Below are 17038 nucleotides of genomic sequence, written 5' to 3' on the forward strand. Positions count from 1 at the left end.
TAGGTTTTGAAATGGCTGAGATATCCAAAAACAAAGTGAAACAAAGAGATCCTAATAAAAGGGGTGGCCTGTCGCCTTTTATTAATATCACTTTTTTGGATGTTTCAGCCATTTGAAAACCAATTTTCATCAAATAAACATTGAATCCTTCTTAAAATTACATGCTCTTTCATATTTCATAAGAGGTTTCTCATGATTTCACTAAGGAATGTTCAAAACATGAATCCCCACCTCAACCAGTACTGTACAGTCCCTTTAAACTTGAAAACTCTAACCCAGAGTCTCATGTCAAAACTATGGACAGGATATCAAAACATTCTTGTCGATACATTTACGATGTCATGTTTGTGGAGTTCCATTCTTCTGTTCCTTTTTTCAGGTAACGTGTACCTAAAGTCAAGATTACGATTGTAGTCAAACATAAGATGGCAATAGAAATAACCCTACAATTCTACAGTGGTAGGGCATGCTCTGTCATCACAATAGCACGATGTCTTTGTGAGCAGAAAACCACGGCTAAAGAGTATAATTTATACATGCCAAGTCATTCAAGAAAGTCTGGATGGAGAACTATGGTATGTTATTTCATACTGTGGGTGATTCTTCGAGGGAGCAAGCTCTGTGCACACAAGTGTTGATTCTTAGGTGTACGTGTCAGCATAGCAAGACAAAATGTTGAGAGAACCAATGCTTAGTTCACACGTGTCCATTAAGGGGCGATGGGATAAGTGCTCTTTACCGGTTATTATTTGACAATGATAGTCTGCATTCAGACCCTAATTTTGTCGCAGAAAGGAAAACTTTGCTATCTTTTTTTTAATCTGTTTAATTTGGTCAGTTGCATTGATTGCCATAATAGACATGTCACAGTAACAATAATGATTATGCTTTTCTATTTACTTGAAAGATAGTGTGGCCTTTTAATATTTCCTACATTGTATGTAAATATAAACTTTTATCATTTTTATGTACTTACAGTGTAGTTGCAAAGTTGTGAGTATGGTAGGGTTTTAGATTGTACTGAAGTCAGAAGTACTTCTTTTTTGGCCGGCAGGGAATAAGTTGTCTCATAACTGTTCATGAATGCAGAAAAAGTGGCCCTTTCCATGTGGTGATTTCTTCTCCAATCATGGACTAACACAAGACAAAACTCAAAACTTTATGAAGTGAAGAACCCTATTTGAAATTTGGTTATGTTTTCTTGTAAAATTTCAGGTGCATTTCATTTGTGTGGCAGTAAAATTTTAACTTTATTTTCTGTCTTGAAACTTGGTGAAGGAATCTGTGGGAATGAGATTCCTCTCTATCTCAGGTGTTCGTTAGCAATTCATTTGATAAAATTTGTGTCAATAAGATATTCTGCAAAGCTGTAGAATAGCCATGCATATCCTCTAGTATAGAGAAACACTGTCCACAGTAACCAGGGGCATACATAATGCAATCAAGAAATCTCAGTGGCTTAGATAATGCAATAAAGATAATTCACCAACTGGATCTGTCTTGCATGAGGAATGGAGATTGCTAAATGGAATTAATCCTGTCTGTGTTCATTTGTTCCTGAGGTCACTGATGTGGGGCAGCAAACCATCTATGTGGCTTACAATGGTGCATTGAATTGCATGAACATGCTGTAGACAGACCTGTATTCAGAGAGAATCTGTATATTATCAATGTATGTTGAACATACAAATATGTACCCAGTGCACATAGATGTATGTAAACTTAAACATTCCTGCATAAATTGTTCATTTACTTTGTGAGAAGTGATGACAATTTACATAATTTTTTTTTTAGTGTCCTGTTGTATATCTTGATGCCAGGGATAGATCAAAACACTATATACTGTTAAAGGGGATGGCTAGTAACTGATCAGTGGGAATCAGTAGGAATGCTGGGGAATGATTGTTCCAATCCTTGGGGGATGATTGTTCCAATCCTTGTGGGATTCATTTAAGAGTATATATCTATTGTTGTGTGAACATTATTTGCTTCAGAATGGTCTCATATTCAGGTAATGTGCAGTTTAATCACCCCGTCACTGTACAGGCATGCTAACCTGGAAACATTAAACTGCACATTACTTGAATATGAGACCATTCTGAAGCAAATAATTTCACACAACAGTACATAATGTACTCTTAAATGAATCCCACAAGGATTGGAACCATCATCCCCCAGCATTCCCACTGATCAGTTACTAGCCATCCCCTTTAAACCAGAAACCTTTGCAGCATGAAACTTTCCTGAATTGGAGCGGATGATCTTTTTTTCACAAATTGCCTCTGGCATTCAGTGCATTGTGTAGACAAAAACTTGTGTGCATTTTTGTTTCTCAAATCTTGGCTTCTCACAAATTCCCAAAGTTTCATGCATGGATATTTTCTTGTTTTATAGATCATGTAATTGTATTTACAGCTGACAGCCACAGAATCATAAACCTAACATTTCATTTTGTATAATTTGTCTTTCACATTTTATTTTTTTTTATTCTGAAGCACAATGAGTTGCATGCGTAATACTTTCATGTCAAAAACTGGAACTGTTATGAGGGAACCACACAAAGTTATATCTGAGATGAGTGGATGAACAGAAGGATGGATTTAAAATAACTAAAGCATAATGCCACATGCATCTTTCTAAATAGAGGCATAAATACAACAACAAATATTAACCCATTGAGGACGAGTCCCAAGTGTACTCAGGCAGGCACTGGGCAGGTATCTTTTGGAAATGTGTGTTGTAGCAAAATCAGACCACCCTCAACGGGTTATGGCTTTGAAAAGGATATTAACTTAATCAAAATTCTGTACATTCACATATTTGACATTTCATTTTTCATGTTTTTTTAACAAAATGATAAAACCAGCATTCCATGTTTTTGTTGATGTTATCTTTATTAATGTTAGTGTTTTTGGTTTCTAGCAAGTTTTGATGATTTTATTTCAATCCTTGCAGTTGACACTGTCAAGGCACACATGGCAATGTTGATAGGTTGCACTCAGCTACAACTTTTCCACCTTATCAATGTGTAACTTTATATTTTGTTATAAAGTTCATCCTTACCCATTGAATTTCAGTGTATAACTGGACTGTGGACAGGACGTCCAAGTGGTTGGAGGAGACAGTGGAACTCCCCCAGTATGCTGAGCGGTTCCAGAACAACGGCATTGAGGGATCCGCACTTCCAAGGTACAGTGTAGAATACACAGACGCACTAACCCCAGGTGTGCCATATGCTAGCTACAATCCAAGTTTACGCTATGTATTCAAATCTTAGTAACAAATTTATATGTGTATTTATACAAAGAGATAAGTACTGGCAGTATACCTACATTTTTTTTTTTACCATCCCCAACTTTCTTTTTTTTTTTATGGGGGTGGTCTTTTTTTTAAACTAACTTTTTGAGAATGAGACTCCAGATCACTCAGGAATTGGGATTCCCAACTTGGGAGCTTCTGTAAGAAAACTAATCATCTTTATTAAATCTTTGGAATATACTGTTGTTGTTGTTTTTTTTTTTTTTTGTGGCCACTGAAGAGCTTAAGTATTGCTGACTCCATAATCTGAAATCTTATCAGCTGAGCTTGGAGTATGCACGTGAATATGATACTGTAAACATGATATTTGATGGGATGATTTTTGTAATCCATCCTTTGTTTTATACAGGTAAGTATTTTTGCAGAAATCTGCAAATATCTCTTTTCTTTCTTTTATTTAGGATAATATACAGTTATGCTTTTAGAAATTTTAGAAGATATTTTGCAAGAGTCATTTTGATCAGTAATTGCTGTAATGTGATTATATGACATTGTCTGATTTTGTGCTGGTTATACATTTCTGGTTCATTTCCCATACTTTTAAACTCATTTTATTTTTATGTCTTTTCATATTAGAATAACAACAGTAAAGAAGGGGGAATGTTGCTCTGACCACAGCCCCCCCCCCCAAAAAAAAAAAAAAACTCCCAACAAAAACAATGTCATTCAATTGTTGTCTGAAAATTTCTTTTCAGGTGGGGAGATATCAAAATACATAGCAAATGGTATGGTCACCAACATGACTTAAAGTATAGACAAATGGAAAAAAAACTAGAAAACATCTTCATTGGATGATCTAGTCGTCATCACTGTAGTAAATCCTGAAGGAGACTTCCTACTAAACAAAGCAAAGTTTCAACACAGACAAGAGCAATAAGCATCACAATTGCTCAATGGAAGTTTTGTGACGTGATATTAACACTGTATAGTACAAATATAGTTAGGACTGCCTGCATTAATGGAAATCCAACATGGCATATTAAATGTAACCATCTTGGTCGGTATTGCTACTGCAAATTACTTTTTGTTTATTTTTGTCATGTAAAGAAAAAGAGCAGTACATGTATTACGTATTCAAACTGGACAAGTTCCAGTGTATGTTGGTGGCCAGGGTAGGTTTATTATTTCGCACGATTAATTTTTCACACTTACAGCCGTAATGGCTCAAAAGCATGTTTGCAGGTTCTTGAATTTGCACAATTGTCAACTCATTCAAAATGAAAATGCAGATGAAATTGTGCAGATGAAATTGTGCAGATATTTTTGCAGGTTTTAGAATTCGTGCAAGCCCAAAGTAGAGTGAAATAAGTGAAGATTAATTTCTGCATTTACGGTATTAAGTGATGAATACGATTCTGCAAATTGAAACAAACAAAATGACACACAAAAACTCTCAACTGAAGATTTTTTTTTTTCTTTACCATCAAATACATTAACAAGCAGTAGAAATTATGAAAGATAGATACAGCATCCAACCCTAGAAATAAACTTACTGTGACCTGATGGTTAAGTCTGTGTTGTCACTAGTGTTCTGTGTGGTTGGTATACTTACTGCTCTTTATAGTTGCAATAAAGCTCGTTTAGCATACAGGGATAGCTTGGTTGCCTAACCTGTGCAGGTGGTATTATTTCGTTGTATTATGGCTTTGGTGCACTTGGCAATGACTGGTTCTCTAAAGTGTGTCAAGTTCTTTCCCCTGAATGGCAGAATAGTTCTAACTTGGCATTTCAAATAAAATAATTGAATTTGGGGTATCGTTACATGTCAGGTGATCCCAAACTTTACATGTAGCGATGTTCATATTTACCCAAAACATTTGTTGTTGTTGTTTGCCACAACTGAATGTGAACTCATCTAAAATAAGGCAGACTTGCAAACTTAGTGCCCTTTCTGACAGCTGATAAATCACTTTACAGATGCAAGAGATAGATGACTTCAAACCAAACTACAGCTCTTACTGTATGTCTGAGGGCTTGGGCCAAAATAACTATGTGTGCCTGCCAGTTTGAAAAAAATATATATATATTTGTATTATGCTAGCTGAACTGTCATAGGTGAATGGCCTACCTTTTATTTTCATTAAAAAAAAAAAAAAAAGTTTAGAAGAAGATCTTTCATCTCAGACAAGGTAAATTACATTAGCAGTATTTTTTTTTTTTTTTTTTTTTTTTTTTTTTGGACAAGGAAACCAGTTTCTCTTTGTTCTGTCGTGATGTACATGTAGTTCAAAGATATGAGAATTTCCCTGTGAGTTGAAAGCTTGTTACATATACAGATGCAAGCAGTGAATTGTGAAAAGAATCAATGTCAAATATGTATAGAAGCCTATTTTATTTTTTTTAAAGCAAACAAGATTGATAGAATGGAAGGAAAAAAAAAAGGAAATTTCTTAAATGAAGCAAGATACTTTCTAGAGGAATCGTTTCTGTAGTCCCGTCACTGTCTTCTGAATGAGTGAATGTTATGCAGGTATTTCTGTGGTGATGAACAAATATAGGCATCCCATGAATAATAATTCTTGTCACAGTAAAACATTGAAAAGATTGAGTAGATGGTATCTCCCGGTATACATTCAGCCATTATGTATGTATTTTTACATTGCACGTGTATTTAAATATTTGCAATCGAAGAACTCGTGACTGGTTGTAATAAAAAATGACAAATTCTGCTAGAGGTAAAAACTGATGCAGTATCCTCTCACATTTAAACTATGTATCTTGACTTTTGAAAAGTCAATTTGGAGTGCTTATATTCCAGGTTCCTTGCCAGCTCCAAGAGTAAATTTCTGCATGATATTTGCTATTCTCAGAAATTAAAATGAGAATGATGATGGCATCAGAGCCAAGCAAAGATACATAGATGAATCAGACATGTTTTAGATTACCTGCCCATATTAACTGGTAAATTTCAAATGTCTGCCATTTACTTAAGTCAGAAGCTGATGAGGTGAAAACATGGCCCTCGAAATTAAAACATTTTAGAAGTAAAACAGTTGAATTACAAAACTATGACTACAGCTCATACTAGTTCAACTGGTAGACATGACTTTTTAAAATTTCATTGATTTACAATCCTTCATGAAAAACGAAAATGACAAAATTTATTTTTAAAACTCTCAAAGCAACTCACTGTCCTCATCTAAACATGATATTATTTGCCCATGCCATGGACAAACATGCATTAGGAGCTTTTTGCAATGAATGAATGAAATTTGCTGGTATTGACCAATACTTGTTGACACACATAATTGTATTGTTGGTATCCATGCATATGAATGTGCGCTACTTCGTCATGCTTTATTCAATTTGATGCAAGGTATTGTGGGTTTTGAAGAGAGTGCTATGGCTAATCTCCCATTCTGTCTCTCCTCCCCATTCTTCCTCTCTCCTTCCCCATTGTGATCCCCCAAAAACTAATCCAATGTTACTTTACTAACATTCTACAATGAAACCCTACCATATAATGAATGATGTGCCCTCTCATGGAAATGGAACCTTTCTGCTGACATGGTTCTTGTTTCATTCGTGTTCTTCATCACATCTCATCGTTCAATTCTCTGAACACTAACTTAATCTGTTCATGCATGCACAATTAAATGATATATTAATGACTGTTGTTGATGACGGAACCCTGAAACAAATCACACGTGAATTTTTCTTCAGTGACAAATTCTTGTTAATATCTGGCATAAACTACCATTCTTACCCATGTAATGTACGTATGTAATGTACACGTGTCATGTATTTCCTTCTTTCTTGCTTTAATACTTTGCTTTAACATATTGGTTTGCTGTAAAAAAAAAAAAAAAATGAAATAATACCAAAATTATTCTTTGTTCCTGGTTCCTTTATCTTGTTTACTTTACATAATTTGCAATTAACAAAAACAAAACAAAAAAACAACATAATTAAAAACGCACATTGAATATCATGGGCTGGTAAAATTTCTGAACTTTTTTTTTTCCTTTTTTTTTTTTGGAGGGTGGTTCTCTACACTTAATGACACTTTTACATGTACGTGTATTTCCCTTTCTCCTCAAACTGAAATCTGGGTCAATCTCACTTGTATCCTTTTTTCTTTTTGCCCACTTTTAATTTTTTTTTTTTTTTTTATGGGTTGGGTGGATATATGTGGTATTCATCACTCTTTGTTCAAATGCAAATGACTTCACCTCTTCACTCTTTGTCAATCCTCTTATCTATGCATTCACTAATCACCCTTTAATGTGATTTCTCTTTCTTTTGTCCTGTTGGCTCTCATTTCCTAACTCTCCTCCATACCTTCATGATTGTAACTTCTCGTGGTTTCTGTCACTTTTCCCTGTGACTTTTGATTGTGCTGGATGTGTACTTCAAACCTTTCTCTGTCTCCTGTGCCTTGCAATTTTGTTTTTGTCTTTGTCTTGACTGCACCCTTTTGCACCTTTCACCTTTGACCTCTGACCTCATCACTGGCCCACCCCACTAACCACCTCCAGGTTGGCTACCAACAACGGTCACTTCATGACAGCCATTCTGGGCATCACAGATGCCAAACACAGACAGAAAATAAGCCTAAAGGCCATGGATGTGGTGCTCTTTGGTCCTCCCAAACGTAAGTTATTGGAAACTTGTACGTCTTGAATGATATCTGAGTTGATAACCTATTTTTGTTGTTGTTTTCTCCTCCTCTTGTCTTTCTCACCACTCCCGCTAACCTATTGCATATCTGTTTGACACAATTTCTTTTCTATATTGCATGCTCTATCTTTTCTACCGCCATCACCACCGCACACACAAAAAAACACCTTCCTTGTGGTCATTCTGACTGCCCCTTCCTTGCATTCTCCCCTTTTGGTCATGTAAATTCTGACTTCCTCTGTGTTATCATCTTGCTGTTGCTCTGTCATACTTTACTACTTCTTGTACATTGAAGCGATGTCATTTTTCTTTCTCTTCTTTTTTTTTTTTTTTTTTTGCTTTTTTTCTCCCACCTTGTACTTTGCTGATTTTCTTCTATTGTTATTTTGCCACTGTTTGCATGAAATTTGGTTGAATTATTTGGTTGCCCCTTATCCTTTCTGCATGGTCTGTCCCCCGCCTGCCTTGACATCCCGACTGTCACGCTGCTGCCGCCATCCTCTGTTTCCTCTCCCCATTGCCTTCTTCCGGCACCTCTTTTCACCCCCACCCCATCATCGAAAAAAAAAATCACTCCTGCATCACAGGTTGGCAGCCAACAACCCTCAGTTCATGCTAACCATCTTAGGGATAAGTGATCCCCTCCATCGGCAGAAGATTTCAGTGAAAGCCATGGACGTTGTCCTGTTTGGTCCGCCCAAAGGTAGGAGAGGTCACAAGCTCTTCAGAAGATGTTACACATGTCATTTTTACATTGTACCTCTTTTTCTTTCGCCCTTCATAATCGTAACGTCAGTGATGTGCCAGAAAGGAATCAGGTCCTGGGATAAAGTATGCCATTAACTCTGTCGGTACCACTGGTGAGGTCTTTGCACAATCTCAATGGTATGTTGAGATAGTGGTGCTGGGAGGGGTAATGCTCTTGTGGTACAGTGGAAGTGAAATATGAGACAACTTCTGAAGATAGGCCAAGTGCCAGACCATCATTCTATGCCCACACGAATAAAGAAACTTACAGTGTAGGGTACTTGGCAAAAGACTTGATTCCTTGTTCCTGTGCATTTTATTACCAGGCTGATGCCGGTTAAGAGTCATATAGACGAGAAAGGAGATATCAATAGAATACTGACCTGCTCTGCCGTACAATTTCATCTGAACAATGGAAAGTAACCAGTTGCAGTGGAACCTGTTAGTATAGCAGGTGTCTTCCCATGTTTATTGCCATGACACAACTGTTCAACCATTCCCCAAAATCTAGCTTTATTGTCTATAGTTGTATATGAGTGACTTATTCTGTAAAATGTGCAGGTTTTGGTCCCATATGTAAATCAATGTCATATCCTTAACAATGAGTTTTGAAAGATAAGCCATAATGGACATAGTATCTGAGAAGCTCAGGCCAAGGGCACAAGTGTTTTTATTTTCAGTCAGCAGAGCAGCAGCAATGAGGTGTGAAGCAGGCATGACTTCCTACTTTGTTGTGAAAGCTTGTTTGGTTTGAGCATAGCTGATGCTCTATCTTATCACAATTTAAAGAAGGAAACTTTCTTAGATAATATGTGATTCCTGACCTAGCTAGATACGACATAATTATGCTACATCTGTATATGAGATATTGATATGCTGGTTTAAACTTGGACAAAATTCCTCGGGGTCAGAGGTCAAAGGTCACTGACTGTTGGCTTCAAAAAAAAAAAGAAAAAAAAAAGATGTTTAGTTGCAACATCAGTGAGGATATCTTCTTCTTCATAGAATTCTGAATGAAAGTAAGTTCTTTTCTATATCAGTACATAGAAAGGAGCTCATCTTTTACCAGGATCATAATGTTCTTCTTTTATTTATGCTCAAGGCTTGACACTGAAATTTATTGAAATAACCATCAGTAATAGTGACTTTACAAGCTTTACATATGTACTAAAAGAATCTAAAAGTGAGTAAGGCCATAATTTACGTAAATGCATTTGGGAGAGTCATACTATCAAAGTTGATGAGACTGAGGTAAAAACGTATGTACCAGTATTTCTGGCCATATTTCAGTACTATAGAAAAATTAAATCCATCATAGTCTATGACCCCGTTTACAGTGCGGGGCCGGGCTCGGCCGCGGCTCGGCCTTTGCCGAAGGAAAAATCCTTTGCAGAACAAAACCACCTTAAACTATACTAGTTTTCCACGTTGAGGGGGTTAATATCGTGAATAGCGAAATAGTACGGGCAGAGGGTCTGGAAGCCAGACTAAAATTGGCCGCGCATTTGGCCCAGTTTGCGTTTACACCAAGAAGAGGCCGGGCTCGGCCGTGGCTCGGCCGCGGCTGAGACCACCTCCAGAGCGAGGCCAAATGCGAGGCCAATTTTGGCCTCGCATTTGGCCTTTTGCGCGTTTACACTGAAGCGGGGCTGGGCTCGGCTGCGGCCGAGCCGCGGCCGAGCCTCGCACTGTAAACGCGGTCTATGTAAAGTTTATTGTTGATTGTGAATTGTACTCCTTGACCAAAGTTAGTTTTTGCATGATCACATTCTAATACTTAACTTCAGTCAACCAAGTACTGTAAAAGTGGAAATTTTTTGTGATGTTGAAATTTTTGCGCAAAAATAAAAGCTCGTGAATGTTTCTGATGCCCTTATGTTCCAGTAGTTGATATCTTGATTCTGCAGTATTAAAAACATGCAAAACTCTTCTTACCGAGCCAAGTGCAAAAAATTAGTCGCGTGAAAATATCCACTTATACAGTATAAAGTAATGAAATGCCCCCATGGCCATGGTATGGAGTCTCCTAGTGCAGTTGTGTGCAGGTGCGTGCTACCTCGCAAGGGTGCGTATGGCTCAGTGCGCTCTCTTACGCCCCAGTGTGGATCCATGCGCCCTTGTGTGCTTTCGTACGCACCCGTGAGGCTTTGTAAGCTCTGATGCAGCTTTCCTCCATCACCCCGCATGAGGCTGTGTGCTGGTCTATGCATGCGTAGCGTAGCACCCCATGCGAGGCCGTGCGCCTTGCGGTGCACCTTCTGTATATTAACATTAACTTAAAAGTGGAACAATGTGTCTTCTTGCGTGCAGCCTTCCTCAAATCAGATCCTGAGAAATTGTCATACCTGAGGGACCAAAAGATTTCTTACCGCTTTCATGATCAAGCTATGTGTGATAGACTCAATAGTCTTTTTCAAAATCAAGCTATGTGTGAGTCAATAGCCTTTTTCAAAATCAGCAATTGTGGAATTTCATCAACAATTATTAATTTGCCCTCGAGGAAACCTCTGTGATTTTCATCAAAGTCAGAACTCATTGCATTATCTATTCAAGCAGAAGGTAATCCAAGAACCATTGTTAATGAAACATGTTTAAAAACAGAGAAGAAAGTCTGTTTGTATCTTTCTTCGGAGTAAAATGCCATGAATTTTGCCGAGCTGTCCAGGGTATGATTATTGAATGCCAGCATTTGATATGAACACAATGAACGTGTGTGCAACCGTTTAAATTCACATGTGACTGAAGTTTACAGTACGTGTGCTATACAGGTATATACGTGTAGCTCATCCATGTTTGAATGTACACCATGCACTGTGTATGTTGGCACAGTGACATGTTACAATGCGATGAAGTAAACAGAAAATGGGAGCATGAAGGATATTTTTCACATGTGAGAAGGGTTGCACATTCATACAAATATTTTGTAACAACTACAATGTATATCTCATGACGGGGAATCTCTGTTGCAGTAATGTGTTTTTAAGATACTTCTCTCATAAAATGTTTTCTCTCCTCTTGTGTGTAAATAGACGTAGTCCAGACTTCCTTGTTCATTGTATAGGAGATCCATATAGCCTGCCTTCACATGCTTGCAGTAAGGCTTTGCGTGCAACTAATGCTGCCGACTACTGCTGTGTATTTCGTACAACATTGCCATTTTGTGCTGGGCTGATTTTGTGGCGTGTTCCTCAAGTGCAATTATTGATCAATACATGAAATTCATCAATATACTGTAAACGAGATATTCTCATGGCATGAAATTTCACGAATTGGAGCCGACAACGTTTTACGCAGCATGAAATTTTCAAAAATTGGTACTGGCATGTAATGCATGTAGTGTAGGCAAGAACTTTTCCATTCAATTTCGTGAATCTTAGCTCTCGTAGAATTCGTGAAATTATAATGCACACGAACATTTCTGATTTCCAGTAAAACCAGAGTGAATTGAATGATGATGATCTAACTAAGGAATAATTTCATTTCCTTGAAAACAACATCCTCAACCTTCTTTGTAGTGCATCATATAAGACGGCTGCTTCCCTGGATAGTTCATTATTTGGCTCCGACACAATTCTACTTGTGTATTTACTATCAATATAACTTCATTTATTTTTTCAGGGTCAAAAAATAAATAAGTTCTGAATCTCAACAAACTCTGTTTATGTGTCAGACACACACAAATGAAATTTAATTGCAAATATATTTAAACTAGTTTTCCTTAATCAGTATTCCAGTCAAAAGAAAAATTCAGTCACTCATACCTTGATACCCTCATTGGATCAGCCACAATAAGCCTTTGTACAATCAAACATTTTGCCCTCTTATAATAAATGGCATATTTCAAATTCTCATTACCAGGTAATGACATGCACAGTCTGAAGATTTAGATGAATTGTATACAAATGGTTGAAAACCCATGGCATCCCAACAAAGGCTATGTATTTTGTAGTGTCAGTACAACAACTTGTAACTCCTTCTAATATGATAGGTTACATATTTGTTTTTGAGACCAGCTGTCTGTAGTATAGAATCTTCTCAGCATTGTCTGGTTGCATCGAGTGTGTCTATCACCTCATCAAGAACTCCCAGTACTTGGGAAGTGTCTCTTATCTAAGCAAAATATGTTGAGCAAGAAGATAGCTACATTGTCCTCTGTCTATTGAAAAAAAAAAAGGACAAAAGAGAAGATAATGAAAATCGTGCATGCAATAAATGAGGCAGTAACGTTATGATCTTCAAAATATGTCATTCATTTTTATTCAGTCAACGAGTCATAACCTCATTTTGTCTGATTATCTAAACGATAGCAAATTTTATTGAAAATGGATCTGTTAAATGTCACCTTTAAAGCAACTCAATAAACAATATCCTTATGATGTTTACACAGGACTTGAGCATGGAACAACTCAAAATTATTCCTACAGAAACTAGAGAGTGGCTAGCATATTGTTCATTGACATCGCTTGATGATGTGAGCATTTGATTCTTATATGGAAATTGGTGTTGTACATGTAGGATGTCATAAATTTGGGTGTGCCCCATTAACACAATTATGCTGGCTTGTATTGGCTGTATTTTATAGGAATTGATGAGCAATTTTATTTTTAATCAATTGTAAGAAAGAGAGGGAGGGAGGGAGAGAGAGAAACAGAGAGTTTTAATGAGACTGTGGCATTGTATGATACACATTCATGGTATTTTGGCTTCCATTTGGTTTACCTGGAGATAAGATCTACCCAGAGGTTTCTGTCAAGGTACAATAAACCCATTACTACCATTTTCCCACGGTTTCACACTCTCCCATGTCCCATTGATGTTAAAGGTCCTGTTTACCTTTGGGAACAGTGATTTAAAAAATGTTTAAGATATCACATTTGATACATATGTGTAGGTCTGTTGTATCACAAAACATCGTACCATATAAAATTTTTGCAATAAAGCTTAAAATATAAGGAGATATCAGTATTTTTCTTATAAAACCATAACTGTATACGGTTTAGTCTGGCAACATTTTTATTATACCTATTGTTCATATTTTGTCTATTTAACAGTACTTAACATTGATTATATGGATTCAAATTTTTACAGTGGTTGTTTCTACTCCAAACTCACATTTTGGAATATATTTAAAGCACTAATGCTGAGTTTTTATTTCATCTGCAAAAGGTAAATTATGCCTTTAATCTTTGTACAGTAACCTCCTTCTCTAGGCCCCTTTGATTTTTAAAACAGAGATCATCTTTGATGATAAATTGGGAGGGGGAATTACAGTGAAGAATATTTAGGGCTCAAATTAAAAGCTGTTGGCCTACTTTGTAGTTTCATGTTCGAATTACTCTCAGTACAACAAGCACGTACTGTAGCTACCATAGCAACATCTACAGTGTAGGCCATAATAAATCATATGTAGATATGGCATTTGTTACTGTGGTGCAGACTGTTGTAACATATTGTTATAAGAACCTTTAAATAACTATGCCCCTGGCTTGGCAGTGAAGAAAGAAAATGTGCCATGGATTATGTGGTGTTGCTCTGATCTTAGCATGGGAATAAATGAATGATGAATGTTAACCTATCATTCTATAAACAAGCCTCTACTGCTGATTTCCCTCACATACTGTTTCATGTAGTACTGTATTTGCAATATTGTCATCAAATCAACAACCTATTAACAATCAATCAACCTACAATGTGCACATTTACAACTGTCAAAGGAAGCTAGCATGTGGCTGTACAAGCCATGTACATGCCTTCTCTTTGAATCTGCTGCTTTACTTTGGTATTAGAAAGAATATTTCCTGGCATTTATCTTTAAGTCTGTCCCTACATGTTTTTCTGTTTCATTGTTTGATTGGATTGATATCTACCATAGATACTGACAGCAGTAGATGTAGTTCTGTCAAAAGAAACAGTTACCTATGATGTCTGATTCAGATGGGAGGAGAGGGCAGGAATGCATGCGTACTGACCTTATGAATGATCTAATCATAATAATATCTGGTGCCCAAAGGTCAATTATTTGTTTATGATTGATCATGCAGTATACAAAGGGGCTGATGCAAACCATGCTATTTATACAAGAAGAGTATGCTCTCACCATAGACACCTGATACAGTATAGCAAATGTCAGCTATGTAGGATGTGTATATTTGTACTGCCCCACATTGTGAGAAAATTATTTGGCTTTAGATGCAAGCACCGGATAGGCCCGATGTATGTGATCATAAACCATGTACTATGGATACCTTATGAAAATGTATTATTATCATAGTAAATACAATATGTATGTATACATTGTAGATATCTGTATTGTATCTGTCTGTCTGTCTATCACAGTGTAACACAGTGTGACATTTGACATTAGAACAAAACTTTTTTATGTTGTATGTACAGTACAACCTGTCTACAGTATGTGGGCACCTGTATGTAGCAGACATTTGTTTCTGCCCCTCTAGGGTACAGTGACCAGCTGTGTATAAAGACCACTTCCACTCTTTTCCATGTATGGTCATTGTACACAGGGCTGTAACAGATATGGTGTCGCACTAGTCAACTGTAAAGCTACTTAGTACTTGAAATGATGTGATGACTTGCACAGGATGTGCATGTAAGAGTGAAATGTAAACTACGGTATAACATATAGTTAAATCTCCGGTGTGATCGGAAGACAAAGGATTTTAATCATCTGGATATGCACTTCAATCTTCAGATATAAATTATATTTTGTATAATTTTATAGATTGCACACAATAGTTGTCCTAGTGAATTTAAGGTTAATTTGAGAACATTGGAAGATATGACCCTGACATTCATGCAGGATTTTGTCATCTGCAAAATCAAATCAAAAGAAAAAGAAAAAAAGAGATAGGTCTTGTGCTGGTTTAGAGAACAAATATATATTTTTAAATGCTATCAATGTCATATGCAGGGCTGGACATTAGCAGTGCCCTGATGGCCCAGGGCCACCCCCCCCCCCCAAAAAAAAAAATAAATTAAAAAAAATGAATAAATAGATAAAAAAAATGATGTTAAGTCACCAAATTTCCCAAAAGGTTGTCTTTTGGTGGCTCAATCAGGCAACTAAGATTCAAAATGGATTGTTACGCTTGCTTTTAGTTCGTTCCACTGCATATCTTTTTGGTCCACCAAATTTCAAATTTAAAGATTTTTGTGGCGCAAACAGGCCACCAGAGAAAAAAAAGTTAGTGTTGAACCCTGTTACTTGTAATATAGAAACATGGTATCTGTATCAGGAAATAGGACTGTAAAACTGTACATGTATTTCACATGTTACATGTTCATTTAGTGTACTCTCACTTCTCGATAAACAGTGATAAAAATAACATCCATGCCAGGTTGTGCAGCAGATTATCAATGTGCACTGCCGACGTGCATATCACATCAGGGCAAAATTTAACATGCAGCAGTTAATACCATATTTGTGGTATGCATGAATTCAATGATATTAGATTTAATACACTTGAGATGAAATCATTACAGTTGCATTGATGTTAGATTCCATGGTGCCTGTGGGTTGTAATTAGAGGCAATTCATGTTAAAAGGAGATGTTGATACTGTGAATCCCTTTCATAAATCATCCTTGTTAGACCTAGATGCTCTCAGGGCACTGTCTCCTGTATGGTTGAGTTAACCATAGGCATCCATCTTCATGTTTAAAGGGAAGATAAACCCCAAGAACAATGTGGATTGAGTGAAAGCAGCAACATTAGTAGAACACATCAGTGAAAGTTTGAAGAAAATCGGACAATCGATGCAAAAGTTATGAATTTTTAAAGTTTTGATGTTGGAACCGCTGAATGAGGAGACTAGTAGAGGTTATGACGTATGAGTGGACAACAATACCAAGAAAATATAAAGAAAATTCTGCAAAAATCCATTTTTCATGAAAATTACAAATTCCATCAACTTGATATTGATATATGTTAAGGGTAGCAATTATTCCCCCTGCTTTCTGAAAGCGGTTGGTCCATTGTTTTTTCATAATTCTAGAAAAGTGAATTTTTGTTGAATTTCCTTTATATTTTCTTTGTATTGTTGTCCACTCATACGTCATATCCTCTAGTAGTCTCCTCATCCAGCGGTTCCAACACCAAAACTTTAAAAATTCATAACTTTTGCATCGATTGTCCGATTTTCCTCAAACTTTCACTGATGTGTTCTACTAATGTTGCTGCTTTCACTCAATCCACATTGTTCTTTGGGTTTACCTTCCCTTTAAATGATAATGACCCTTGTTAGTGCTGTGAGAGAACCTACAATGATGTAGACAAATTGCTATGGAAGAAGTCATGGGTGGATGATGCTAATCATCCTCCCCTCTTCTATCTCCAC

General features: G+C 36.7%; 1 protein-coding gene across 1 annotated transcript in view; it reads left to right on the forward strand.

The window, feature by feature from the left end:
• Window positions 1-17038, forward strand: part of LOC140234580 (stromal interaction molecule 2-like) — a 70887-nt gene that overhangs the window by 16048 nt on the left and 37801 nt on the right. The window contains exons 4-5 of the mRNA XM_072314601.1: window positions 3078-3189; window positions 7797-7912. Of these exons, the coding sequence (XP_072170702.1) occupies window positions 3078-3189; window positions 7797-7912 (228 nt within the window). The remainder of the gene's footprint in view (window positions 1-3077; window positions 3190-7796; window positions 7913-17038) is intronic.

Source organism: Diadema setosum, chromosome 11 (assembly GCF_964275005.1).
Source record: "Diadema setosum chromosome 11, eeDiaSeto1, whole genome shotgun sequence".
Lineage (NCBI taxonomy): Eukaryota > Metazoa > Echinodermata > Echinoidea > Diadematoida > Diadematidae > Diadema > Diadema setosum.